The sequence below is a fragment of the Jaminaea rosea genome, assembly GCF_003144245.1.
Source record: "Jaminaea rosea strain MCA 5214 unplaced genomic scaffold BDZ90scaffold_1, whole genome shotgun sequence".
NCBI lineage: Eukaryota > Fungi > Basidiomycota > Exobasidiomycetes > Microstromatales > Jaminaea > Jaminaea rosea.
This window is the reverse complement of record NW_020289975.1, coordinates 1,610,235-1,635,696: the sequence shown is the minus strand read 5'-3', so window position 1 is coordinate 1,635,696 and position 25,462 is coordinate 1,610,235. Positions and strand designations below refer to the sequence as shown.

At 58.9% G+C, this 25,462-nt stretch overlaps 16 protein-coding genes across 16 annotated transcripts; 7 read left to right on the top strand and 9 right to left on the bottom strand.

Moving 5' to 3' along the window:
• Positions 1-263: 263 nt before the first annotated feature.
• On the top strand, positions 264-2,090 carry BDZ90DRAFT_235905 (glycoside hydrolase family 18 protein). The gene is made up of 2 exons (XM_025507276.1): positions 264-1,178; positions 1,269-2,090. The coding sequence occupies exons 1-2, from the start codon at positions 429-431 to the stop codon at positions 1,590-1,592; spliced, it is 1,074 nt and encodes a 357-aa protein (XP_025365195.1). The 5' UTR covers positions 264-428; the 3' UTR covers positions 1,593-2,090.
• Positions 1,703-3,270, bottom strand: BDZ90DRAFT_18266 (hypothetical protein). Its single transcript, XM_025503791.1, has one exon. It carries the CDS (start codon positions 3,206-3,208, stop codon positions 1,814-1,816), a length of 1,395 nt encoding a protein of 464 aa, XP_025365194.1. The 5' UTR covers positions 3,209-3,270; the 3' UTR covers positions 1,703-1,813.
• Positions 3,271-3,370: 100 nt separating this feature from the next.
• On the bottom strand, positions 3,371-5,060 carry BDZ90DRAFT_229598 (Six-hairpin glycosidase). Its single transcript, XM_025505133.1, has 2 exons — positions 3,995-5,060; positions 3,371-3,920 (listed from the first exon to the last, which is right to left on the bottom strand). The coding sequence occupies exons 1-2, from the start codon at positions 4,942-4,944 to the stop codon at positions 3,464-3,466; spliced, it is 1,407 nt and encodes a 468-aa protein (XP_025365193.1). The 5' UTR covers positions 4,945-5,060; the 3' UTR covers positions 3,371-3,463.
• Positions 5,061-5,798: 738 nt separating this feature from the next.
• BDZ90DRAFT_18130 (hypothetical protein) lies at positions 5,799-7,927 on the bottom strand. The gene is made up of 2 exons (XM_025503778.1): positions 6,907-7,927; positions 5,799-6,837 (listed from the first exon to the last, which is right to left on the bottom strand). Exons 1-2 carry the CDS (start codon positions 7,801-7,803, stop codon positions 6,016-6,018), a joined length of 1,719 nt encoding a protein of 572 aa, XP_025365192.1. The 5' UTR covers positions 7,804-7,927; the 3' UTR covers positions 5,799-6,015.
• A 55-nt stretch (positions 7,928-7,982) lies between these two features.
• Positions 7,983-9,745, top strand: BDZ90DRAFT_229596 (hypothetical protein). The gene is made up of 2 exons (XM_025505132.1): positions 7,983-8,620; positions 8,698-9,745. The coding sequence occupies exons 1-2, from the start codon at positions 8,052-8,054 to the stop codon at positions 9,542-9,544; spliced, it is 1,416 nt and encodes a 471-aa protein (XP_025365191.1). The 5' UTR covers positions 7,983-8,051; the 3' UTR covers positions 9,545-9,745.
• Positions 9,746-9,857: 112 nt separating this feature from the next.
• On the top strand, positions 9,858-11,325 carry BDZ90DRAFT_229595 (hypothetical protein). The gene has a single exon (XM_025505131.1). The coding sequence runs from the start codon at positions 9,963-9,965 to the stop codon at positions 11,016-11,018; it is 1,056 nt and encodes a 351-aa protein (XP_025365190.1). The 5' UTR covers positions 9,858-9,962; the 3' UTR covers positions 11,019-11,325.
• Positions 11,175-12,128, bottom strand: BDZ90DRAFT_211157 (putative NADH-ubiquinone oxidoreductase 30.4 kDa subunit mitochondrial precursor; the record flags this gene model as incomplete). Its single annotated transcript, XM_025504097.1, has 2 exons — positions 11,175-11,860; positions 11,942-12,128. Coding segments are annotated over 2 exons (873 nt in total), but the record flags the coding sequence as incomplete, so codon positions are not given.
• A 307-nt stretch (positions 12,129-12,435) lies between these two features.
• Positions 12,436-14,190, top strand: BDZ90DRAFT_215984 (putative SIK1-involved in pre-rRNA processing; the record flags this gene model as incomplete). Its single annotated transcript, XM_025504252.1, has 2 exons — positions 12,436-13,299; positions 13,381-14,190. 2 exons carry the CDS (start codon positions 12,436-12,438, stop codon positions 14,188-14,190), a joined length of 1,674 nt encoding a protein of 557 aa, XP_025365188.1.
• Positions 14,191-14,430: 240 nt separating this feature from the next.
• BDZ90DRAFT_229593 (hypothetical protein) lies at positions 14,431-15,243 on the bottom strand. Its single transcript, XM_025505130.1, has 2 exons — positions 15,135-15,243; positions 14,431-15,063 (listed from the first exon to the last, which is right to left on the bottom strand). Exons 1-2 carry the CDS (start codon positions 15,237-15,239, stop codon positions 14,800-14,802), a joined length of 369 nt encoding a protein of 122 aa, XP_025365187.1. The 5' UTR covers positions 15,240-15,243; the 3' UTR covers positions 14,431-14,799.
• Positions 15,244-15,846: 603 nt separating this feature from the next.
• Positions 15,847-16,674, bottom strand: BDZ90DRAFT_225345 (DUF1742-domain-containing protein; the record flags this gene model as incomplete). Its single annotated transcript, XM_025504666.1, has 1 exon — positions 15,847-16,674. The coding sequence occupies one exon, from the start codon at positions 16,672-16,674 to the stop codon at positions 15,847-15,849; it is 828 nt and encodes a 275-aa protein (XP_025365186.1).
• Positions 16,675-17,032: 358 nt separating this feature from the next.
• On the bottom strand, positions 17,033-17,465 carry BDZ90DRAFT_257651 (UPF0057-domain-containing protein; the record flags this gene model as incomplete). The annotated part of the gene is made up of 4 exons (XM_025507976.1): positions 17,033-17,105; positions 17,178-17,259; positions 17,339-17,376; positions 17,452-17,465. 4 exons carry the CDS (start codon positions 17,463-17,465, stop codon positions 17,033-17,035), a joined length of 207 nt encoding a protein of 68 aa, XP_025365185.1.
• A 452-nt stretch (positions 17,466-17,917) lies between these two features.
• On the top strand, positions 17,918-20,284 carry BDZ90DRAFT_18068 (ACBP-domain-containing protein). The gene is made up of 2 exons (XM_025503772.1): positions 17,918-18,589; positions 18,656-20,284. Exons 1-2 carry the CDS (start codon positions 18,229-18,231, stop codon positions 19,981-19,983), a joined length of 1,689 nt encoding a protein of 562 aa, XP_025365184.1. The 5' UTR covers positions 17,918-18,228; the 3' UTR covers positions 19,984-20,284.
• A 36-nt stretch (positions 20,285-20,320) lies between these two features.
• On the top strand, positions 20,321-22,097 carry BDZ90DRAFT_229588 (thiolase-like protein). Its single transcript, XM_025505129.1, has 4 exons — positions 20,321-20,482; positions 20,575-20,662; positions 20,733-20,805; positions 20,881-22,097. Exons 1-4 carry the CDS (start codon positions 20,409-20,411, stop codon positions 22,005-22,007), a joined length of 1,362 nt encoding a protein of 453 aa, XP_025365183.1. The 5' UTR covers positions 20,321-20,408; the 3' UTR covers positions 22,008-22,097.
• A 172-nt stretch (positions 22,098-22,269) lies between these two features.
• BDZ90DRAFT_229586 (NDUFA12-domain-containing protein) lies at positions 22,270-23,108 on the bottom strand. The gene has a single exon (XM_025505128.1). The coding sequence runs from the start codon at positions 23,086-23,088 to the stop codon at positions 22,588-22,590; it is 501 nt and encodes a 166-aa protein (XP_025365182.1). The 5' UTR covers positions 23,089-23,108; the 3' UTR covers positions 22,270-22,587.
• A 139-nt stretch (positions 23,109-23,247) lies between these two features.
• On the top strand, positions 23,248-24,212 carry BDZ90DRAFT_277027 (hypothetical protein). Its single transcript, XM_025508973.1, has 2 exons — positions 23,248-23,729; positions 23,819-24,212. The coding sequence occupies exons 1-2, from the start codon at positions 23,276-23,278 to the stop codon at positions 24,097-24,099; spliced, it is 735 nt and encodes a 244-aa protein (XP_025365181.1). The 5' UTR covers positions 23,248-23,275; the 3' UTR covers positions 24,100-24,212.
• Positions 24,095-25,386, bottom strand: BDZ90DRAFT_229584 (hypothetical protein). The gene is made up of 2 exons (XM_025505127.1): positions 24,422-25,386; positions 24,095-24,349 (listed from the first exon to the last, which is right to left on the bottom strand). The coding sequence occupies exons 1-2, from the start codon at positions 25,094-25,096 to the stop codon at positions 24,224-24,226; spliced, it is 801 nt and encodes a 266-aa protein (XP_025365180.1). The 5' UTR covers positions 25,097-25,386; the 3' UTR covers positions 24,095-24,223.
• Between the last annotated feature and the right edge of the window lie 76 nt (positions 25,387-25,462).

Genomic DNA, 25,462 nt, shown 5'->3' with positions numbered 1-25,462 from the left:
CCGCCCGCGGCTTCGCGTCACAGTCTCTTGACGAGAGGGCCTTCGAGCCTCGATCGTCAGCCTCGGCCGTACATCGCCGTGGTGGTGCTCAGTCTCTCGGCGGACTCTTTGGCCCTACTCGATCCCGACGCAACTTCGTCCCGGGTGGAGCACGCATCAAGAACGTCGCCGCCCTCTCTGGCCATCGCCGCCGTGACGCCAATGGTCGCTCAAAGAAGAGGGGCACTTGTGCAAACAAGGCTGCCGGCTCGTCCACGACCAAGTCGGCATCCACGACCAAGGCTACCTCAACCAAGGCAACCTCGACCAAGGCAACGAGCTCTGCAGCAAAGGCCACGACCACTGCGGCGGCTGCAAAGACGACATCGACCTCTGCATCTGGCAGCAAGACGACCTCCTCCTCGGCCCCGTTGTCAACTGCCCTTGCCATGGGCGGCTACTGGCCGGAGTGGGTCTCTGGCACTCTGCCCCCCGAGAAGATCGACTGGACCAAGTACAGCTACATGGCCTACGCCTTTGCCGTGCCCAACTCGGACGGCACCGTCTCTCTCTCGGACTCGAGCGGAACGATGCTCAAGCGTCTCATCAAGGCCGGTCACGCTGCCAATTCGAAAATCTTGCTCTCCATCGGTGGTTGGGGTCAGTCAAATGGCTTCAGCCCCTCTGCAGCCAGCGATACGATGAGGGCCAAGTTCGTCAAGAGCGTCCTCAGTCTCTACAACACATACGGCATCGACGGTATCGATCTCGACTGGGAGTACCCGAACAACGCCGCCGCCGGCACGTACAGCCCTCAAGATACGGCCAACTTCCAGACTCTGCTCCAGGCCCTCCGCGCTGGACTTCCCCAGAAAGCCATCATCACCGCCGCCGTTGCTCAAGCCCCTTGGCTTGCAAGCAATGGTCAGTCGGTCGCAAGTGTCGCGCGTGCTGCAGGAGCCCTTGACTACATCATGATCATGAACTACGACGTCTGGGGCTCGAGCTCCTCGCCTGGTCCCAACGCCCCCTTGGCCAACTTGTGCGGCAACTCGACCCAGCCCGGTGCGTCGGCCGCCGCCGCCGTCAAGCAGTGGGCTGCTGCTGGCATGCCTAAGAACAAGATGATCCTGGGCTCCCCCTTCTACGGCTACGTCTCTACCTCGTCCAAGACGAAGCTCGTCACCCGTGACATGGACGTCGACTCTCTGGCCCTCTCGGACCCCAATGCTCTGCTCGCTTCTCGCCACTACGCTCGCCCTCTCTCTGCCCGCTACGACGCGACCAAGACGGCAGCTGATCGCCGTGCTCTGACCTCGGGCGATGGCCAGGTCAACTTCGCCTCGCTCGTCTCTCAGGGTGTGCTCAGCCTCTCTGGCTCGGAGTTCATTGCTGGATCTGGCTTCACCAAGTACTGGGACGACTGCTCGGACACACCCTACCTCGCCAATGGCAACAAGGTCATCACCTACGACGACCCTGACTCTCTCTACGACAAGGGCGCCTTCGTCCAGCAGGCAGGGCTCGGTGGATCGGCTGTCTGGTCGGTCGATGGCGATGTGGCGTCTGGCGCGCTCATCAAGGCTCTCCGCAAAGGCATGGGCATGTCGTAACGCGATTAAATCGCAGACAACAGCAATCCAAGGACAGGAACGGATCAGTCCATGTGCTCCCGTCGTCATCTCATCTATATCTCCCCTCATCTCCCTCGTAGCATTTCGTTAGACTGTAAATGTCAGCCTCGTATTCGCTACAGACGTCTGCACTTGCTTGCGTGTATGATGTGTGCATCTCCTCCTGTTTCTCGTCTCAACCTAGCCATCGCGATGCCGCGTCAAAGCTTCGCCACCCTCCCTGCACCCTTGCTCGTCGAGCCCTCGCCGCTCCCTCGCCCCTTTGCATCTAGCGAAGCCATATGAATCCAATTTGCCAGAAACCCCTCAATTGCATCGAACTCCCCCGCGAAACGCTCATCGTCCCTCCCCACAAGCATGTCGAAGCCATGTCTCGCCCTTCTGTCCAGCACGACACGCTGCAAAAAGCGCCGTGTGGGATCGAAGAGCTCTCCGCCGTGCTTTGCGGTCGAATTGGCATTCGCCGTGGCAATAGGCACCGTATCTCGGGGAGAGCCACCTCGCTGAGTGTGTGCGAGGGAGCGCTCCAGCAGGCGGTCGAGCACCGCAGCCGCCGGGTCAGCAGCACGGAGGGAGTTGAGGAACTGAGCGGCGCCGAGAGGGTCAATGTACTCGTCGTCTCCCGCTGAGAGGAGGAGCAGCGGCGGGTAAGGTATGTTGCTCGCTACGCCGCACTTGCCTGCCACGACGTCTGCGAGGCGATATGGTGGCTGGAGTATCTGCGGGAGCTGCCCGCTTCGTCGGACTGCTGCGTAAAGTGAGGAGCGCTCCTTTCCATGGATCTGGCCGGGACGCTCCTTGCTGCGGGATGTCATGCGGGAGCGCCATCGAGAGGGATCCCAGCCAAAGATGGTATTACTGTTGCTGCTACTGCTTTTACTGCTGTCCTGCTGGTCTTCGTACGTCTCGAGGTCCGAGGCGGCTACAATGGCCTTGTCCGCTTGGCCGGCACGGGCGAGGACCGCCTCGAGCCGCTTGGTTCGACGCTTGCTCCCTGGTGTCGCAGGAAGCGGTGGTGATGGCGTGGTATACCAGGTAGAGGCCGGGTCAAGGATTGGGTGCGTGAGGACGAGGGACACGGGTGCCGGTCTCAGCAGGGCTCCACCGAGGGCTCCGAGGTAGGCAGCCCCGCCAGCGGCGACGACGCAGCCTTTGGTGGCATCGACGCCTCCTCGCTGCTGTAGAGCTTGGAATCCATCAGCAAGTGACACTGCCCCCGAATCGGCCTCACTGCCCCCGCCCGCCGACGTGATACACCAATTCATGGCTCCCTGATCCGCAATGAAGGACCACAGCGATCGAACATCTTCCCACGAGTCGGCGAGCGTTGCCTCTGGTGCCAGCCTGTAGTCTGCTGACAGCAGCGGCCAGCCTTTCTGTTTGCACACTGCAAGCAGCCATGGAGGAACGAGGCGGCGAGATCCTGCAAAGAAGGGATTTCTGGGCGAGGAGTGGAGGTAAAGGATGAAGGGCGAAGGAGGCGGGAAGCTCGAGGATTTCGATGTCGTCGATGTCGCGGGAGTGAAGGGGTAGATGTCCACTCGCAGGGGCACATCACCCCGAGTGCAGTAGGTGAGGGTGAGACGTTCGCCCATGGATGCTGGTGGCTTAGAGACGAGGAGGGACGATTGAGGGTCCAAGGGTGAGTGGATGTGGGGTCGACGCGCTGATGCAGCTGATCGGCTGCAGACGGCTGCAGGCTGTGAATCTGGCTTTCACGCCTTTTTGCTACTTCCTCACTCCTTTCTCCCAGATGGCGGCTGAACATATGTATTGTACAACAAACAAGCACCTATCTATCTATGAGAGGAATCGAGAGCATGCCAGCAGCTCCCATATCACTGCGACGATTACGACAGGAGCAGAAGCAGTGTAGCCGTGACCGCAGCGACCAGTACAGGCGCGGCCACCCCGCCCTTGATGCCAGGCATCGCTCCATTACGCCCAGTACCCGGCCCATCGACGCCCGTGACATTCCCTGCGTGATAGTCTCTCCTCGCTGCCTCGAGCAGCATAGTAAATGACAACGCCTCAGGACTCGTGCTTCCTTGCGCACCAAAGTCGAGCGCGTTGACGACAGGAGTCAAGTACGAGCCAATACGCGTCAGCTGGCCCTGGGTCGCCTGGTAGATCTTCTCTGCTGCAGCGAGGTGAGTATCGTCGCTCGGGCTCATCGATGCCAGGCGGTATGCCGCGTAAGCAAGGAAAGTCGAGCCCGCCGTATCGCGGAAGGTGGTAGTGTCGTTCATGTAGTTGTGGAAGAGGGAGCTCGAGGAGTCGAGCAGGGGGAAAGAGGCGTCGAGGATTCTAGAGGTTGAGCAATCGGCATGGTCAGCGAAAAGGTCCTCACTCGGCCTGCGGTCGCTTCCACTCGCACTCACTCCTTGGTCCACGCCACAAGATCCGCCTTCTGACTGGCCATTTGCGTTGAGTACGGGCTTTGCGCAATGCTGGCTAGCGTCCTCAGCATTCCCGCCGCGACCCACCCCTCTCCAGTTGTCCACGCCTGCCCATCCAACCACCTCGCCGTTCCATTTGCGCTGTAAGCCAGGATATGACCCCAAAGCCCCTCGCCAGGCCCATCAGGAAAACGCATTGCCTGCCTGTAGAGACGAATCTGATCGTACGCCGTCTGCAACAGAGACTGGTTGTTGGTGTACAGGCCATAAGCAGCAAGGAAAGGCGGCATCATGTAGACTGCGTCGCTCCAAAGAGCCACGGTGCGCGTGCGGTGGGAGATGGCTCCAGCCTCGGTGCGAGGCGCTTCGTTCAGCACATAGTCGAGCTGATCCTGCGCCGCGTTGATCCAGAAGCCTCGGGTTGCATTGATCTGCTTCGCCACGAAAGCAGCAAGAAGCACCCCTTCACCACAAGAAGCCGAGTCGAGGGCTGACCCGTCGGTCATGTTCTCGTCGCCCGTGATGCTCATTCCCAGCTTGCCCATGCCGTCCTGCGCTGTGGCGGAGTGGTAGGCCATGCTGAGCACAGCCAAGGGGACACCGTCGGGGGTCTTAGACGGCTGAAATCCCGGTCTATACGGAGGACCGTTCCCATGCCCGCCAGCGAATACGCTCCATGATCCTGCGTCATACTCGAGTAGGGCTGACTGCGCTGTGCCCTGCTCCCATGAGGCACGCTGTGAGGAGAGCAGACCCATGCGAGCTGTGTCCACCAGAGAGGCATTGGGTGCGCCGGAGCCAGCGGAAGCTCGTCGGACCAGGTTGTGCAATTCATGGAGCGACGACGATGTGGCGGCTGTGGAGGACGGAAGAGCGACAGCCGCGGCTACGAGGAGGGATGCCAGTCTCGACAGTACATTGCACGGTCTCATGGTGGATGGATGGATGGTAGATACGAATGGGTAGTCATCGCAGCTCATTCAGCCTTATATTCGCTGCTCTAGTCAGCGGCGTCATACCCGGCTCCTGATCATTGCGGACCTCAATGAGATTGAGGTTGAATATTCCGAAAAAGTGAGCGAGCCGCAAGGGCAGGGCAGCAGCGCGGTACGGCGACTGGTCAACGCCGCCGTCAATTGGGCAGTGGTGCTCGCGTGCACAAGCCCACACTCCTTCTTTCCCCCTGGCCTCCTCTTTGCTCCTCTTCTCGGCGTCCGCGCAGCCGCTAGCTTGGCTCAAGCTCCCGTACGCCGTGACTCCAAAATTGTGTGCCTTACTGCCTGCCTGCTCTGGCGTGCACAGCCTTTGCTTGTCATGCTGCCCTTTTTTAGAGCCTTGGCCTTGGCTCGATCGCGCCTCCTTCAATCGTCGTGGGCGGACCTAGCTCTAGACCTTCTCATGGACAAGGAAGTGCCGAGCTGCCGTGCAGCCGTCAAGCTCAGCTTGCATTGGCACCCCCCACCCCCGCCCGCCCGCTCATGCGTTCTCCTTCACCTCGCCTCGCCTCGCCTCGCCTGGCCGGGAAGAGAAAGGGAAAAACAGGAAGACGCGCGACGTCATTGCTATTGAGGTCAGACAAGACCATTACCATGATCGAGAGTCGGAACAGCCTGTTAGGAACGTGCGCGAGGTCATCGCTCGATGGAACTGCCATCGCTCGCGATGCCTTGTTCGTCGTCGCGCCAAGGCCGGCCCACGAGGGTAGCCAAGGCCTGCACTTGCGCGTCTAAGCCCGGCCCAGATGCCAAACGCACGGGGAGGGATGCGATGCAGCGAGAGCCAAGGACAGGCGCCGCCGTACCCCGACTTCTGCTTGGCTTCATGGACATCCTTGTTTGGGTTGTCATGGCGTGAGATTGCCTGAACAAGCGAACACGTCAACGACGCCAAGCTACCATGCGTCGAAGCCCCTTCTGCGCCACCTGCCAAAGGATCATCTTGCAAAGACGCAACTCGGTACTGCTTGCACCTTGGATTCCATCAACACCTCTCGAAACGCCTGATTACAAATACGTGACTTGTGTACCCATCCTTGCTGTAGCCCACAATCTGCCGAGAGCCTTCATCAATGCTCCCTGCTCTCCCCTTTCGCCACCTCTGCCGCCTCGAGCACTGTTCACTGCTGCTCGACGGCCCTCCGCCACGCCGGTTCCCCCTCTCCTGAGCATCAGCCTTCTCACGCTCATGAGCAGCACGATCATGGGAGCGAGGACAGAAACCATCATCGGGAGGTTCAGCGATTTGAATGCCTTCAGCCATGTTTGAAGGAGGGTCAGAGAGCCTGAGGAGGTCCTCGACGTTGCGGACGAGGCCTGAGATCTAGCCGCTACGGAAGAGCTACCAGATGTGTCGTTGGACGCAGAGTGAGCTTCATCCTTCTGCCGGTTCTTTGCAATATCTCGACTCAGGTTGGCCCGAGTAGCCGCGAAGCCTGACTTTTCGTCCGTCGGAGAGCCGTTGCTGCTGCGTGGTCTGCTCCTCCTGGACGAGGAAGGAGATGATGTGCCCTCACCCTCCGACTCGGCCGCTGAAGCGTGCGATGACTCAGGCCCCGTAGATGCGCCCGAAAGATAGCCGTCATCGTGGCTGCTCTGTCTTCCTGCCCGCGGACGCGAGGTCTTGCCACCTCTTTTCGATGGCCCAGCAGCTGTACTTGAGGCAGCATCAATCGTTTCCGCTTCTGCTTCGGCTCTCGTCTTCGCCTCGCTGGCTCTGCGCTGCTTTTCTGCCTCGTAGGCCTTCTGCTGTGCAAGCGCTGCAGAGGCACGACGTTGCGGGCGGGTGACGATGTGTGTTTGGGCACGGCTGAGGGCAAGGAGGAGTCTCTACGAGTGACCACCAGAGAATTGGTCAGTCAATGAGCTGACGATGCTAGAATCGGGGCACGTACTCACCGCTCTAGCTTCATCCTCCAGCAGGCTCAGCCTAACGACTTGATCCGCGTAGTCCCACTGGCCGCAGCGCACACCCAGGACGTGCACAGCGTAGAGCTCCATGACTCTGCCATATGCTGCGAGAGCACTCGCAGTCTTGCTGTCCGCATCGTGTGCGTTCGTGTAAGCCGTAAGGAGTGTCTCAGCGAGCGACCGTGCGATGGGGACTGCTGATGGAGAAGGTGTAGATTGGCCAGTAGATGTCGAGTTGCCGGCTGCCTCCTCTACGCCGAGAGCGGCCATTACGAGACTAGCTGCCACGCTCGAGGGTAAAGAGGCGTAGAGCTGCTTCTTTGCCACACCTGAAGCGTCTGCGCCAACTTCAATGGTCGGATTGGCTGAGCGGAGGGAATCGACATCGGATGCTGACTGCGCCCAGCTGAGGAGCACCTCCGAAACAAGCTTGGGCAGGAAGCTCTCCGCCCTGGTCGAGCCTTTCAGGAGCTCACGAGTAGCCGTTGGGAGCTCGTCAAAGCTCAGAACACCGTGCTCCTTCTTCCATATGCTGACCAGCAAGGTGATCCACAGAATGACGACCTTTTCCCTCAGCGTCGTCCATCCTTCGAGCTTGCGGACTGGATCCTCGAATGTGATGACAGCGAACAGCAGTCGTCGCGCCTCTTCAAGATCCTTGAGGGACTTGAGCGGGTTGCGTTGAATGAATGCATGGGCGGCTGATGAGTACTCGGATCGTGCGAGGGGGAGCGGGGAGAGTGATTGAGAGGATGACGATGAGAGGGAGCCGGAGAGGGAGAGGGATGTGGTCAAGGTCGTCGGCTTGCCAGACGAAGATGATGGTCTGCCCAGTCCAACGTCAGCCCTACCTGCGGGGCTGCCATTGGCGGTAGTGACGGCCATTTGAAATGTTGTGAATCAAATTGGGGGTTAGGACCGGATGATGATGCCAGGACGCAGTTGCCGGTGTCGACCAGGCGGCGGCAGGCAGGGCGGACTGACGGACCGAGTCGCACTCCGACTCCACCTCGACGTGGTCCGTCGAGCGAGGAATCCCCGACGTGACTTTGCTCTCGTGCCGCGTTCACTCTTGCTCTTCAATCTTTTGCCAACTACCACGCGCATCGCCATCCATCTTCGCCACCATCGCCATGGCCGATCCGGCATCCTCACCGTCGAGTCCAGCAACGAGACGGAGCATGACCCCTGCTCTCTCTCGCTCCAACTCCTTTGGCTCAATGGCATCCACTGATTTGCTCGACGGACCCGACCTCCTCACGTCTGCTCCCAGCGGCATGCCCCTCGCCGACCTCCTCGAGACTTATGTCAATCCACGTCTCGATTGGGCAGAACGACGATTCCGTCCCTACGTCAACGATGTCAAGCTCAAGGCAAGAGCGAGGAGAGAAAATCTAGTCAAGAGGGCGAGGAGCAAGCAGGAGATAAAAGCTCTGGAGAAGGAGCTCACCAAGCTGCGAGGCAAGGTCTCAGATCGAGTCGATAAGCTCAACGCGAGATGGACAGACGCAAAGAACGTGCGGCTGAGAGACAAGCTGTCCTTCCTCGTCGGTGTCATGAATCTGGTGGCCTCCTCCCTCATCTTTGCTTTTCGGCCAGAGTGGGTTCCACTCGTCTATACCCTTCAGAGCGCCTTCTTCCTGCCGATACGCGTTTGGACTTATACCCGCCTCAAGTGGCACTACTTTCTCTTTGACTTTTGGTAAGTGCGAGAGAGCCATCAAGACATGTCCAAGCTCCCGAGCTGACATGCTCTCATCCTCGCCGCCTTTCTCTCAGCTACGCTGCCAACGTTGCTGCTCTTGCTTTCATCTGGATCTGGCCCGCCTCTCCTTTCCTCTTCACCATAGTCTACTGCGCCGCTCATGGGCCGCTAGCGTGGTCGGTCATCACCTGGCGCAACAGCTTCGTATTCCACTCCCTCGAGAAGGTGACGTCAACCTTCATCCACATCTACCCGCCCTTTGTCTTCACGACGCTCCGCCACTTCACGCCAGCCCACATCGTCGAGGCAAAATACCCTGCGATGCACAATCTCCCTGAGCTGAGCTCATGGACTGCCTTCCTCTTCAATCTAGTATTCTACGCCGCCTGGCAGTGGGCGTACTACATCTTCATCGGGATTCGCAAGAGCAAGAAGATTGCCTCAGGTGAACGCATCAACTCGTACTCGACGCTCAGCAAAGGCAAAGGGGCCATTGCCAATCTCCTCGCCAAGGTACCAGACGCAGCGAGGGAGCCAGCATTCATGCTGCTGCAGATGGTCTACACCATCGTATGCACGCTGCCCGCCCCCGTAATCTTCTATCGCTCATCCTTCGCATCTGCCACGTTCCTCATCTTCATCCTGACGATGAGCGTCTGGAATGGCGCATCCTACTACGTCGAGGTGTGGGGCAGGCGATTCGAAAAGGAGCTGCAGGCTTTGAGGAGGGAGCTCGAGGCGGCAAAGGAGGTTAGCATGGCATTGGACTCAGAGGGAAAGCCAACGGGCACGACGACGAGCAGCAATGCAGGGACGGGCGTAGCTACCCCAGTGAGTGGACAGGGACATGGTGGGGAGGCATCACCAACCAGCCGTCAGTCGAGTGAGGGTGAGCTGGTCGAAGCGAGAAAGGACGTTTGATGTTGTGTGCGCGCGAACGTATACCATGCTTTTCATGCCACGTCATGCCATGCCGTGCCATGCCATACCATCTCCTCATCCCGCCTCCTTCACTATGATTGGCTGTGCCCTGTCGTCTCCACCTGCGCTGCGCCTTGCGGCGCGGTCAGATGGCCTGCTTGCCTCTTTCTGTCGCCCCCCGCGTTTTGTCGCCGGTCCGCTGAGAATTTTGACTCTTTTTGACTGTCCGCCCTGAATCGACGTCACAGGGCTGGGCCGCCACTCCGCGCTCGCGCCTCTTCCCTTACCCAAAGCTTGATAGTCGAGCATTGGAGCTTCTTTCCCCTAGTTCCCCCTCATATACACCGACCGACCAAAGAGTCATTCGGCGTCGTTAGCGACGACCGTCTTGAGCATCATCACCACCAAGGAGAGCATCATGGCTTCACTTGCAAGGAGCTCCTCCTGCTCTAGCGGGCTCGCGTCAGCTTCAGCTTCTTCCTCATCCCATCTGGCTCGCAGAGCGTCTACTCTGCATCGACCACCTGGCAGCGGTGGTCACCATGCAACGCCGCCATCGTCGCCTCCTCATTCCCCTTCACGAGTGAAGATGACGATTCACGCGCCCTATAACTCTCCATCATCTAGTCGTCATGCCGGTCCTTCCTCCTATCACCAGCCGCAATTGCAGCGAAAGGCTCCTCTTCCTGCGCCCTCATCGTCATCCCCTTCGAGAGGACACTCAAGGAACGGCAGCAGCAGCAGCAGTAGCAACAATGAGCAATCACGCCGTCGACGCTTTGACCCACACCATCCACCGCGCTCAGGCTGGGAAGGCTACATGTACCCAATCAGCCTCGGCACTGGCTTAGGATTTGGTATGACCTTGTTCTCGCTGTTGCGGGACAAGGTGCGCATGGAAGACGACCAGGCTGGGGAAGCCAACAGGAAGAAGGGTGCAAGGAAGGGCACCTCACCGCAATTTGGCCTCGACGAGGTGACGCTCATCTGTTTCGTCGGCGTACCTGGAGCAGGCAAATCGTCGCAGGCCACCAGGATGCCAGAGAGGTTCAAGGGCTTCAAGGTCCTCGAGGACGTGCAATCCGTTGAGGACCTGAGCAAGCGGGTTCAGGAAGCACGCAAGGCCAGTAAAGATGGGCAAGAGACTCTCCTCGTCGTCGATGGGTTCCCTCGCACCTCGTCCGAGGCCCAAGCTATCGAGTCGAAGCTCTGCCCCATCTTCGTGACCCTCTTCTTCGACTTACCTCGCAAGGACTTCACCAAGCGCTTCCCGAAGCGATCGGCCGAGAAGGAATTTGATCCTGCTGCGAAGGAGGTCGAGGAAGTAGTCAGGGCGTTTAGGAAGCGAGGCAACATCCTGGAGATCAGTGCAGATTGGGAGAGCAAGGATGAGGTGTGGGAGCAGGTCGAAGCAAAGGTAGAGCAGGTGCTTGAGCTTAAAGCTATGGGCGAGGATGTCAGCGTGGAGGAGTAGGAGCGCGTTACGGCCAAAGATTCGCGTATCATTCTGTCATTCCTGTATGTATTTGTATGAGACCGCCTCAGTCATTGCCATGCATCGACCGTATCCTTTCGTCCTCGACTGCTTGCTATGGCAGCTAAATCCGGCCTACTTCTTGCCCTGCTCCGGCTCCTTGGGCTTAGGCGGGGTAAGCGTGTACTGCTTAGGTGTCCTCCTCTCTCCCTCCCCAACCTGCTCCCAAGGGCTAGCACTCTCAAAGTTCCTGAACGCCTGCGTCAATTGCAGCGGCTCAGTGACGACCCTCTTCTTCTCCTCACTCCACCTGACCTCCGAGTAGCCCGACAGAGGGAAGTCCTTGCGCAACGGATGACCCTCGAATCCATAGTCGGTGAGAATGCGACGCAGGTCCGGGTGGCCGAGGAAGAAGACACCGTACAAGTCGTAGATTTCTCGCTCGTACCAGTCCGCAGCCCTGTAGACGGCCGTAGCACTGGGCACGGGCGTCACCTCGTCGGCGTACGTCTTGACGCGGATCCTCGAATTGTACTTGACGGAAAGCAAGTGGTAAACAACTTCGAAGCGCTGGCTTCTCGTCGGGTAGTCTGCACCAGAGACGTCCATGAGGGCACGGAATTGCGTTTGGGTGTGGTCGCGCAGGAAGGTCAGGGTGGGAACGACGGCTGAAGGGTGGACGTAGAGAGTGAGTTCGTCCTTGACTACGGAGAATTGCTGGATGAACTTGGGAAGGCAGGAGACAATGTAGGCACCGTAGTCGTGCAAGCCAGCGGTGATCTCGGTGTACTTGTCCACGGGGTTCGAGCCGGCTGATTCAGGAAAGGGCGAGAAGGGGTTGACTACCGGAGGGCGGAGAGGTCAATTGAGAATGTCAGTCAGGTGTTGCCAATGTCCAGTCGCTCGCATCGCGGCGCACTCACCCTTGTCACCTGCGACACCCTGCTTTGCCGCTCGCGATGGCGACGAGGAGGAGAGAAGGCGAGAAGTCGATGGCGTCGATGAGGGGGCCACTGCGATGGTGCGAGTGGCGGCCCTAGACAGCGATGAACGTGAGAGGGCGCCAAAGGCGGTTCGGGTCAAGGGTGCGGACGCCATGATGATGAGGGAGAGCGTCGAGGGGTATTGGGCGAGATGATGCGAAGGTGCGATTGGTCGCTGCGTGCACTGGTTGACGACGATTGGTAAGGGCCGGGCCAGAGGCGAGTGCGAGCGTGGGGGGGCATCAGACGGCCACAATGTCGGACCGGAAGATGATGGCTCATCTCTCGCCGCGCCTCTGTCAGTGTGGGCAGGCTAAAATTCTGAGAGCGGCCAAGTCGAATGAGTGCCGCCGCTCAGTGCTGCCTCTCCGCCAGACGACTTCTTCCTCAGCAGCGTACCGCATACACCTATCTTACACATCACCACCTCCATCATGTCCGCCCCTACTCACGTACTCTTCGAGTGCGCTACGGGATGCGCCATCTTTCAGGTCACCCAAGTCGAGGAGATCGGCTCCAAGGTGGCCTCTGTCCAGCAGGCGGCCGCCGACATCGGCAACTTTGCTCGAATGGTCAAGCTCCTCTCCTTCAGCCCATTCCGTAGCGCCGTCGATGCTCTTCAGAGCTGTCTCGACATCTCAGAGGGTGTTCTCAATGACCACCTCAAGGCTTTGATTTCTCAGGCACTCGTCCCCTCCGGCAAGAAGACCAAGGGCGTCTCGCTCGGTGTCTCTGAGCGTGGTTTGGCCTCAGCCATCGTTGCCGACTTGGGCATTGGCTGCGACACTGGCTCGACCACCCTTGAGCTCATTCGTGGCCTTCGTCTGCACGCAGAGAAGATGATCTCGACGATGCAGCAAGGCGACCTCTCCAAGGCGCAGCTCGGTCTTGGCCACTCGTACTCCCGATCGAAGGTCAAGTTCAACGTCAACCGCTCAGACAACATGATCATTCAAGCCATTGCCCTCCTCGACACCCTCGACAAGGATGTCAACACCTTCGCCATGCGTGTCAGGGAATGGTACGGCTGGCACTTCCCCGAGCTTGTCAAGATTGTCAATGACAACATGCTCTACGCTAAGCTGGCCGTCTTCATCCAGGCAAAGGAGAGGCTGAAGGAGGATGACATTGAGGAGATGGCCGAGATTCTTGAGGGTGACGAAACGCTGGCGAGAAACATCTTTGATGCTTCAAGAGCTTCGATGGGAACTGAGATCGGAGAGATGGACATGCTTAACATCCAGACCTTTGCGGACCGCGTCGTCAACCTCGCCCAGTACCGAAAGAACATGCACAAGGTAAGGCGGCGGCGTTTCTCATCGTTGCAGTTGCCATTTTGGTCAACGAGTCTAACCCTCTTTTGCCCCTCTCGCCCGCAGTACCTTATCGAGAAGATGCACCTTGTGGCTCCCAACCTCTCGGCCCTCGTCGGCGAGATCATTGGAGCACGCCTCATCTCGCACGCTGGCTCGCTCACCAACCTCGCAAAGTACCCAGCCTCAACAGTTCAGATCCTCGGAGCAGAGAAGGCCCTCTTCCGTGCTCTCAAGACCAAGGGCAACACGCCCAAGTACGGCCTCATCTACCACGCTTCGGCCATTGCTCGCGCCGCACCCAAGAACAAGGGACGCATGTCGCGCTTCTTGGCAAACAAGATCTCCATCGCTAGCAGGATCGACTGCTTCTCCGACTCGCCCTCGATGAAGTTTGGCGAGGTGATGAACGCTCAGGTGGAAGAGCGACTGGCCTTCTACGAGACGGGCAAGCCGCCGAGCAAGAATGCCGATGCGATGAGCAAGGCACTGCGCGCTATTGAGGAGAGCAGTGGTGACTTGATGGACGTGGATGGAGAGAAGGACGACAGCGATGATGACAGCGATGACGAGGAGGAGCTCGGCGCAGTGGAGGCGGCAGGCACCATGCCCGAGGCAGCAGGGGCGGTCGACCCTGCCGAGAAGAAGAGCAAGAAGGAGAAGTCATCTTCGAAGTCATCAAAGAAGGAGGGCAAGAAGGAGAAGAAGTCCAAGTCCAAGTCGTCAGACAAGGCGACGAAGGACGACGTAGCGAAGGCGGCGAAGAAGGCTGCGAAGAAGGCGGCAAAGAAGTCGGATGGCGGTGAGCCGGGAGATGAGACTGTGGCCAAGGAGGACAAGAAGAAGGCAAAGAAAGAGAAGAAGAGCAAGAAGTGAGCGCGATAACTCGCTCCAATCCTTCTGCTGCTCTTTCTCTGGCTTCGCTTTGTGTCCCGTCTTTCTCGAGCCCTGTGTCTCTTTCTCTGTGTACTCTATCCCCATCAGCATCAACGATAGGCTTGCCTCGCATAACCTGAGCGCCCCCCTCTGACGATCGATCTCGACCGCAAAGCGTACCGCTGACCCTGGCAGAGTAGATGCATCTTCGATCTCTCCGTGGCGTTAAGGGTCGCGCCGCATGGGACAGGATTAATGTCGTTATTCGCTTGTATTATCTCGTGACATCTTACGCTATGGCGATCATGAGGGGCATGGGAAAAGCGCGCAGGGTCGCAGGGTAGGTATAGAGCCCACCAGAACAGCCTGGGGGCGTTGCTGAGGTGGGAGAAGTAGTAGTGGAGTGGGGTTGAGGCGCGTGTTTGTGGGAAGTAGGGTGGAGAAGGGAGCGCCGTAGGTGTACAAAAGAGTGTTACACGTTTGATAAGCGTGGTAACACGAAAGGGTAGGGGGACCAGAGCAGCATCTGCGAGCCGTGTACATTTGGCTCGCAGCGTGTATTCGCGTCCGCGCTTGGATGTCCGTCGGACCTTCGATCTCTTAGCAGTCTCAGCTTTGATCCTGGTTGACTTCCTCATTCACTTTCAACCTCCTGACGGTCGCCTTCCTACCGAGGTGCCCCCTTTTGCCACCATGTCCGTCGCCACCTGCAGCGACGGAGCTCCCGGCCTTGACGGACCCGATGCTCACCCAAGGGTCACCCGACCCCCAGCGATGATTGTTGCCGATGGGCAAGATGTCCATGCTCTCAGGCTTGGTGTCGGTGACGTCCTTGTCCACCAGGGAGACATCGCCTTCGGTGACGGGACTGGCCTACACGTGTGGGTAGAGGCGTGAGAAAAAAAGGGATGCGTAGATGGTAGGTGAGAGGTGGTGGTACTCACGGATGCAATTGTCGTCATCGTGACGGTGACGAGGAAGAAGAGGCTCGCCATGCAGGCGAAAGCCTGGAAGGCTGTGGTGATCTTTAAGCCGCCAAAGAGGAGCATGGTGCTGCTGTGTGGCGAAAGCAGCGGATCAGCATCAGTGGTGTGCACGTGCAATGGCATTCTGTCTGCTCACTTGATGTCCAACGCACGACGTAGAGCGCTGGGCTGGTTTTATTTGGCCGTGGATGGATGCCGAATGGGCTTGGTGGTGAGAAAGTGTCTCTCAGTGGACAAGGCGTTGAAATAGTGGTGGTACGGGGAGAAGGAAACTCGGGCGATGCTGAGCGAGGCCAGCTTTGCTCTCCACCTTATCCTCTGGCCGACTTGGAGGGATCCGGCGAGATCGACTTATCCCACTGTCTCTGCGCTTTTGCAACAAAGGGGGGTGCACTGCCGCCGACCCTGATGGCCTGGCTCTTTTGCTTCATTGCCATCGACAGCTGAGCGATGCAAGTCCGCGGGAGCAAAGCTGGGCCTGGGCAAGTCGATTCGACCATGTTGCCCTGTACGTTGCGACGGAGTCGGCGGGACGGTAGTGGATGGTAAAGTCGGCCCGAGATGGGTCGCGGCTGGTTAGGGGGGTGCCGAGCGTATCGCTCGAATTCAGCGGCTCTCTTCCCATGCTGCGCTGTCGCAGCAACCCGGAAAGCCGTGATTGTGCGTGCCCTCAAGCCCTGGGAACGCTGGGGAAGTTCAGCTCCTTTGCCCTCCTCGTCGCTTGCTTCCTGTCGTTGAGATCCACCCGCATCGCGTAGAAGGAGCGGTGAAGGGTGTAGTACTCGTGACCCTTTGGCTGCGACTGTGACGACGATGGTTCCACCGATGCCGATGCTGTGCGAGCCGAGACGAGTCTATCGGCTTCTGTCGTCTGGGAAGATGGGGAGGATATGGTCGCATCCTTGAGAGATGTTGCAAGGTAGGACAGCCAGCCCTGCTGAGACTTGTCGTCCTTCTGATCCTTGTCCTTGTCCTTGTCCTTGCCTTCCGCTTTGTCTCCTTCCTCCTTCTTCTTTGCCTCCTTGGCCTTTTGCTTCTCCTCGTACTCCTTCTTGATCTTGTCGATCTCCTCCTTGCTCACCTTGTCCGGCAGGCGTCCCGCATCAGATGCGGTGTTGATAGCGGCAGCACTACCGCTACTACCTGGTCCAGCAGTGAGAGTTGCGAAATGACGGTCGCTGAGGTGCGACCTGCAGGCGTAGAAGAAGTCGTCTGCTCCCGCCGTCGTAGACACGAGGACGACTGGTGTCGGACGAGAGCAGACGAAGCAGGCTTTGCCTGGCTCAGCGACCAAGCGCCGGATGTAGTGATTCGTGAGACGAGGAGGCGGTGGTCCAGCGGCTCGTGGAGCGGTGTGCGCAGGAGCAGGGGTGGCTGATGAAGTTGTATGTGACGCAAGCGCAGGAGGTGCGAGAGGCGGCGGTGGAGGCTGTGCTGCGAAGGAGGCCGGAGGTGCGGGAAGTGGGCCAGCCGGTGTCGTTCCAGAGGGCCGCGGCATTCCAGGTGGGTAAGGTGGTAGCGGTGGCGGAGGCCCACTCATAATATGTCAGATGGCTTGACGTGTATGGGTTGAATGCCGGAAAGTGATTGGTGGAGAGGATAGATGCAATGCGATCCCTCGGACAACGGTGAGACGGACGACACACGGGCCAACACGCCGAGCGCGCCTCGTGAGCGATCTCAAAGCTCATCTCGCAGCGAAGTGGATACAGTATACTGGAAGAGCGACGAGGTGAACTCGATGGAAAGCGAAATCGACGAATGCATTGCGAGAGCGTCAGAGCATGGCAAGAGGAGAGCAGAGGAAGGTCGATATGGTATATTGCCTTTGTCCCGCCACGACCGAATCGGATCCCTCAGTAGCGTTGCACAGGCATGTCAGGGTTCTTGCTCACGATCCAGAGGGCATGGATGACCGCAGGCAGCCACCTGTAAGCGGAGGAAAGAGCTGCCATGATGAGCGCGATTCAAAAGCAGCACAGCCCCGCGGCATCCACTCACCCGAGGAAGCAGAGGCAGATGTTGATCAGGATGTCGGCGCCGCACCCCTTCTTGATGCCAACGGGGGCCGGAGGGACAAAGACTGGGCGGTCGAGAGGGTCAGAAGGAAGCTCAGCATGACTTAGGCGTGCGATCTATGGGTGTGTTGGAAGCAAACTCACTGCTGAGAAAGTAGAGGAGGACGTCCGAGTTGGACGACCTGCGGCGTCAAGGCGAAAAATCGAAGGGGGCGGTGAGGTACTGCTTCTCGACTGCGTGAAGGCCTGGCACTCACGTTGCTTTGGCCATTGCTACTGCGTGAGGGAGGAAAAAGCGTTGCTAGAGGAATGGTGATGCTAGGACTAGGCGATGGAGACGTTGATCGAGGATCAAGGAAAGCAAGAAAGGCGGTGAGGGCGGAAAGGGGCTTCATCGTTGATTCAGTCGTGGCTGTGCACGGACGGCCGACGAGATGCTGCGCTCTCCACGTGAAGAGAGCTCACAGCCACAGTCTTGCTCAATCGTCTATGTGCAGACATCAGATGCTATCCACAGGGCCGAGAGAATGCATGCTTCTGAGCGGTCGCCAGCTCGAGTCAAGTGGGCAAAGGCCCCTCGGTGCTGGGCGATGGGTCTGCAAAAAATTGAGGCCGCCGGCAAGCGTGCATGGTCAAGGTCCGCCAGGTCTGCGGATGGAGCCAACGATCCCAGTGAATGCGAATGTTTACGAAGGAGACTTCTTCGATTCATGATCATATCGTTCTCAATATCGTAGCCCTTGCTGAAATGTGGCACGGCGGAGTGAGTGCTGTTCGTGAAACGGCGCTCAGCGGCTCGGCTCATGGCGACATCATCGAAGCCGGTCCGCTTCGACGCTCGACGCGGGGAAGCGGACTGACTTGGTTGACCCGCGCTTAGCTTCATCTTTCCTCACCTCCATCCTACACAACTTCCATCACTGCATCGCCTTCAGCCTTCTGAGGTGCTGATACGTGCCTCGTACCACTCTCTTTGCATCGCTCCTCGGCTCGTCAAGTCTCCTTCGCCCTCTCGATCAACTCCCGGCGCCGCCATGTCGAGCGCCGACGTGATCGACGCCCTCTTCGATCGCACCGTGGATATCGTCCAGTCACTACCCAAGAGCGGGCCCATTCAGACATCGTATGAGGAGAAGCTGGCTCTCTACTCACTATACAAGCAGGCTACAGAAGGCGATGTCACATCCAAGAGACCGGGAATGCTGGACATGCTGGGAAGAGCAAAGTGGGACGCATGGGCGCAGAGGTCAGGCATGAATCCGCTAGACGCCAAGCAGCTGTACGTGGAGAGCATGATGAGGACGCTGCGCAAATTTGGGGATAGGCCTCAGGCTATAGAGCTTATTGAGGAGCTGGAGGCATTCTCGGGTGATGTGGCAGAGAGAGTCATGCGAGGTGAGTGGACGCGCGCAGCAGATCAACGACACGACGAGGACCTGACGACAGATGCTCTCTTCGCAGGCGCACTTGATACAGAGGACACGTCCTCAGAGACTTCTTCAGCCCCAGCGCCGCTCCGACACCGCAACACAAGGACATCGCAGGATGAGGCAGATGACGGACTCGCCTCGCTGCGCAAAGCTCAACCCCAGCAGCCAAGGCGTGGCCTCAACCCTCAACAGCGATGGTCTCAGCCTTCATCGGTCGAAGGTGCTTCGGTACAGGCGGCTCATGGCGGAAGGGCTGGAATTAGCACTGGCAGCTCAACACCACAGAGACGAGGCTCAGTCGGTTCAGACGTCGATTCGGAGGAAGAAGATGAGTACAGAGAAAGACCAGCGCCGCTGCCTACGTCGTCATCGATGCGCGGCTCGACCACAGGAGGCGTGTACGGGCGCCCTACGGCTTCCGGCAGTGGCAGGGCTCCGCCACCCGGCCAGATGGCCCCACCTGGCCCTGGCCCTCAACGCGGCCCCCTCGTACGAAGTGGCTCCGTGCAAGGCCAGTACGCAGCCAGTCAGCCTCGCTACCCTGGCCCTCCTCGCTCAGAGTCCAACGCCGGCGGTCAAGGAGGGGCAGGGGCGAATCTCTACTCTGCCATTGCCCCATCCTCGCGGCCCCAGCCGCCAGCACCAGTCGAGCACCACTACTATCACCGCGGAAGTGACGCACGTGCGCCATCCTCCATCGGCGGTCGATCAAATCCTGGCGGAAGAGCTGGACCACCACCAGCAGCCAACAATCGCGAGATCGACACAGCTTTGCAGTCCATACAGGCATCCCTTGCAGGATTGCACGAGCGGCTCAACAGGGTGGAGGACACGGGAGGTGCAGCGGCGAGACGAGGTGGCACTGCTGCATCGTCGAATGGTCACCTTGTCTCGGCGTATCGAGCTGTTGTCAATGCTTTCCATGACCTGGCCTCACTCTTGGGCATGGGCGGAACAGCAGCTGGGGCGACACCCAGCTTCCATCAATCCTCTTCCGGCGGCAGTCGTCGCGGTACTTCATTCATCCGTGCCCCGCTCGCGCTACTCCTCGCGGTAGTCAACCTCGCAATCCGTCTCGCACTCGATCTGACATCACTTGGCATCCTGATCACCATCCTCCTCTTTGGCGTCAAGCGCATTACTGGTCGAGGCGACCCGCTCGTCCTGCTCAACTTGGCAAGAAGGGTTCTGGGGCGCAACAGGGCAGGTGCGGCTGAACGAGCGGTCATAGTGGGTGCATCGGCTGCTGCGGCTGCTGTTGCCGGGGTAGCGAACGGGATCACTGGTGAGGGAGGAGATGGCGGAGCGGGGAGGGGGGCAGGGGCGGGTAATGAGGCGGGAGGCTCGACTGTGCGCTAGGCCGGCGGGTTCAATGAGAGGAGCTGATATTGCGCTGAATGGGCGAAGATCAGTCCAGCCGTCCCTGCAGTGTCAATATTCAAGTGTTCTGTTCCTCACATGCTTCCTCGATGTCATCGGACCTTTTTCCCGCTCTCCGTACGAAGCTCGGCCTCGAGCTCGGCGTCGTCCACGCCACGCGACGACACCTCATGCAGGGTCCTGCCGCGCCGGCTGATGAAGCTCGCTCGATTGAAAGCTCGCTCCTCCGGCTCGAGGAGTGTGGGGAATGAGACCCGGCGATTGAGACCGACGGATAGAGAGCGAGGACCGCATATTTGAAGACGAGGCCGAGGATGCTGCGCTTCGACGTTCCTTGACTCTTGATCTATCTTTCTCTTCCAACCTTTCGTTACCGTCAGACTCTTCTCTTACCCGAGCCCAGCATGCCTTACACTCCTAGGAAAGCCTATGTTGTCGGCGTTGGCATGACCAAGTTTGACAAGCCTCGTGGCGAGCGGTGAGTTGCGCAGCCATTGGTTCCACCGTGATGCTCAGCCAGGAGAGCTCACGGAATCCTCATTCCCTTGGTCTTTTCGTCCGTCCCTACAGCGACTACCCTGAGCTAGGCCTCGAGGCGTCAGTCAAGGCCCTCATTGACGCTGGTCTCACCTACGACCAGGTCGAGACCGCAGCTGTCGTGAGTACGCAGTGGCGAGGGTCAACCTGCAAGCAGCGAGGCTGACCTTTCTCTCCACATCTCTTGTCAGGGCTACTGCTACGGTGACTCAACGTGCGGGCAGCGAGCTCTCTACCAGCTCGGGATGACCGGTATTCCCATTGGTGAGTTGTAGCTCCTCAGCACTCGTCTCACGCGAAACCTTCTCAACTGACTTCCCTTTGCCCTCGCACCCGCAGTTAACGTCAACAACAACTGCTCGACCGGATCCTCCGCTTTCGCCTTTGCTGCCAACGCCATTCAGTCTGGACAGGCCGAATGCGCCCTTGCCCTCGGCTTCGAGAAGATGGCTGCCGGCTCCCTCGGCTCTGCCTGGGATGACCGTGCGCAACCCATGGAGGGCACCATGACGCAGCTCTTTGAGATCGAGGGCGACAAGGAGTACGAGGTGGACGACTTCGGTCCCTTTGCTGCCCGCATCTTCGGCGCCGCAGGCCAAGAGTACTGCGAAAAGTACGGCGCCACCTGGGACCACATTGCCGCAATCTCGGCGAAGAACCACAAGCACTCAGTCAAGAACCCTTATGCCCAGTTCCGCATCTCCCCCAGCTCAGCCGACGTAGCAAAGGCTCGCAAGATCACGCGTGAGGTTACGCTGCCCATGTGCTCGCCCACCTCTGACGGTGGTGCGGCTGCCATTGTGTGCAGCGAGGAGTTCGTCAAGGCGCACAAGCTTGAGGACAGGGCTATTGAGCTCGCCGGGCTGGGCATTGCAACGGACTCTGTCAAGCTGTATGAGGACAAGTCGCGCATCGAACTCGCGGGCGCCGACATGAGCCGTCGTGCTGCGCAGAAGGCATACCAGCAGGCCGGTATCACGGCAAAGGACGTCCAGGTCATCGAGCTGCACGACTGCTTTGCGCCTAATGAGCTTGTCACCTACCCTGCGCTTGGTCTCTGCGCCGAGGGTGAGGCGCACAAGATTGTCGAGAACGGCGACAACACCTACGGCGGCAAGTGGGTGGTCAACCCTTCTGGTGGACTTGAGTCTAAGGGCCACCCGCTCGGAGCGACTGGAATCGGCATGATCGCTTACATGGCTCTTCAGCTGCGTAACGAGGCTGGTGACCTGCAGGTCAAGGACGTCAAGCACGCCCTCACTCACAACATTGGTCTGGGTGGGTCGTGCGTCGTCACTGTGCTCAAGAAGGCACCCTTCTACAAGGAGGGGTCGCACTGCAAAGATCGCTTCGGGTACGACTTTGCAAGGGAGGAGAGGAGGATGACGCAGGAGGAGCTTGACAAAGTGCGCTCCAAGCACTTCTCCGACTACTTGCCGCCTTCGGTGCCCGAGTCCAAGCTCTAAGTGTGTGCGGTCTCCTGTTAGTTGCTCAGCCTCCTCCATATCTCGGGTGCTATTCGGAATTTCGATTAATGTAATGATGTCCCCCGCTGTCCGCCTTCCTGACTGCTTGCTCATCGTCGCGGCTGCTTGACATGCGGATATCTATCTGCCCACACCTCTGCTGTCCATCGCTTCAGCTTGCCACTCGCGATCCTCTCCGCCATGGGTCAGTGGTCAGCCCCATTGCAACGGTTCGCGATGGCAGCTGCCTTGCTTGGGTTGTATCAAGTCTGATCCATTTGGTACTGGACCTATGTGCATACAAAGAGGCGGATCACCCTTCCCTCATCCTCTACTGGCCACGCGGCGTGACAGACGGCTCCCATTGGTTCTGTCGTGGCGAAGGGCGATGCTCGAGGTTAGGAGTGATTGGTCTCGCCGCTGTCACGCAGGAGGGAGTTCGGCTACTCACGATCTTCGGCCTGGTGGTGCTGTACGTCTTGAACATGGCGCGAGTACCCGTCTTGTTCTCTTGGATAGGCTGCGATGCGCAAAGGAGGGCGGTGGGGGGTCAGCGACTGCTTACCACCCCGACAACAGGCTAGCTCGGCATCACTGCCTCTAATGGCGCGCGACTCACCGACTCCCAAGTCGGCCTGCCCATATTCGGGTTCTGCTCCGGGGGCATCTTGTGGGTGTGATGAAGCCAGCCGTGCCACGCTGGGTCGATCTGGGATGCGTTGACCTCATTGTTCTGCGCGTACTCGACCCATCGATGACGACCGGGGATCTCGTTGAGGTCCTCGTAGTACTTGTTGCCCGCTCGGTCCGTGCCCATGTATGTGCCCGCCTTTGCGTCTCCAAGAGACTGCATGTTGCGCCAGTAGCGACCAAGCTGCGGGAGAGGAGGGATGAGGCGGGTGTTAGTATTGAAGGTCGTGGGTGGGACAAGGATTGGGAGCGGGTGGCTGCTGAAAGACATCGCCGGCGGGACCGTATGCGCGGACCAGTAGCGGGTCGTATAGCTCTCACGGCCTCTATAGCCACACGCAATACTCACGCCACCCTCCCTGATGAGTCTGAATGTTCTTGCGAGCGACATCGTTGGTGATGGTTGGTAACGATGGCTTGATTTCCAACGTCGCCGCTCCTCAAGTCGACCCCGGCCTGAGTCCAGCTCCCGTCTCATCTTCCGTTCCGCGAAACGACACGAGCTCTCAGTCCGACTGTATCCACTTCGCTCTCGACGTCGTTTGGTTCATTCTTGCCCATCAATCCGTCTCGATTCCATGGCTTCGACATCAAAGCTGCCCAATGGCAGTGACTCAGTATCGACAGCCACAGCTGGGCAGCCGATAGAGGCGTCGTGGTCCATCGATCTGCCTCTGAGCGATGCTCTGCCCTACTTCGACGATGAGCTCGACACGAAGCCGGGCCTCGCATCCCGCGTCCAGAAGGAGGTACAAGCCGAGATGGCAAAGATGAACATGGATTCTCAGGACTCTCGTCTTCCACCTGCTAGTCTTTACGCCTCCTCAGCCTACGACGAAGAGATGCAGCGTATAGCGTCGCGACAGGAGGCGACAAAGGCCATTGACATGACGCGCTTCCAACTCGCCCCACCTGCCGCCGGGCTTGAGGCGGACGATGAGGAATGGAAGAAAGCAGTGGATAATGCTGCTGCGCAATTGATGCATCAGGAGACGAGAATGACGAATATTGAGCTGCTCAAGAAGTTCGGAGGTGAGCACGATGCCCTGAGGGTGCCGGGGAATGGGGGAAGTCGCGATAGCTGATCCTGCGCATCCCTCTCCCCTCCTCGGCGCGCCCAGCAAATCAATGGCGTCTACACAACTACCAACAAGAGCACCTCTCCCATCGCTACGAAGATGCTCGCGAAACACAGTCCAACCGTACCATGAGGCTCAACCGCTCACGACGATCAGAGCAGACGGATGCGGGCAAGAAGCTCGCTGCCCTCGAGGCTAGGTGGACCGAGCTGATTTCGAGGGGCTTGCAGCTGGAGGTGGCCAACATTGCCGCTGAGCACGAAGTTGCGGGGCTGAGGGCTGAGGAAGAGGCGTTGAGGAGGGAATTGGAGAGGATGGAGTGAAGGTGCGAGACGAAGGACGAGAGCAGAGCAGAGGCAACGAATACATTGTACAATAGTAGCATATCCTGACAGCACAGATCGACCTGTTCCTATCCTCTATCAGCATCATCGAGCGTCGTCGAGCTCAGAAGTCGAAACCCCGGTCGAGGTCGGCCTTGATGTGCTCGCGCATCCCAGGTGGGAGCAGCGGTTGAGGTTCAGCTATGGCAGGGGCGTGAGGATCCCTCATGTAGCGGAAGGGCATGGTGACCTGCACAAAGGAAGAAAGGTGATCAGCGATTCGCTCGAATTTCGCCACTCTTGAGGCTTCTCAGGCACTCACCGACTCCCCTCTGCCAAACTTGAGCTCAGGCTGAGCCACCCACTCCAAGGTCCCCTTTGGTCCACTCCCCCTCTCAGCCCCACCTTCGTCCTCCTTATTCCCCATGCCCATACCATCCTCCACGATGCGCCTCGTCACACCCAAAGCAGTATCAGTGGTCATCTGTACTGCGCCCAAATGCCGCCTCGGGAAGCCGAGAGCGCGCAGTGAACCAGTACGATCGCGAGGTGGGTCGTCTCCAAGGATGCCTCCGAAGAGGAAGTGAGTGAAAGGTCCGTCCACCTCTGACGATGAAGAAGCAGAGGATGGGCGTGGATAAAGGCCCGCGTCCGATGCGTGTAGGCAGAGGGGTGCTCTTGGGTCGAGGAGGCAGATTTGCTCCATGCCGATGCCGCGTTGCTTGGCCAGTGTGGTGATGCTGGCAGTGTGCAGCTCAAAGTTGGCCCTCTCTCCCTTTCCCTCATCCTCTTTCAACGCCTTGCGAAGCGACTCGACCGAAGCGGAGGAGAGGGAGGTGAAGTGGACCGTTGAACCGGGGCCGACGAGGGAGAGCATGTGACGATACTCGAGGAGAGCCCAGGAGGGAAAGACCGAGGGGGCGTCAGGGTCGTCCTCTTCCATGTGTTCGATTACATACTCTGGACGTCTGGGTGGTGAGTGAGCTTGGCTTGTCATGATTGCTTGAGGTTGTATAGTTGAGAGGCTAGCTACGATGGTCAGTTTGGAGCGCGAGAACATCTCAACGCCAGTCCGCCTTGAGGCGCCGAGCAACTTTGGACGTTGAACCGCGGCCGGCGCCTCACCACGATGGCATGGCAGAGGAGCTCCGTATCACCGCTGCAACCTTGAGAGTATCAAGTGCTGCCCCGAATCGGCTCGCTATCGAAAAGACTACCTCTCGCCGCTTGATTTGTCTGCTCAGACTTCACCTATTTCCATTCTCGAGCTGTCGACCTCTTGACGACATCGCATCGCGCGGTCGAGAAGTCATTCGTCGCCGCCTCGTCTGTCCTCAGTCGTCTGTCTGTCCGTCCGTCCGTC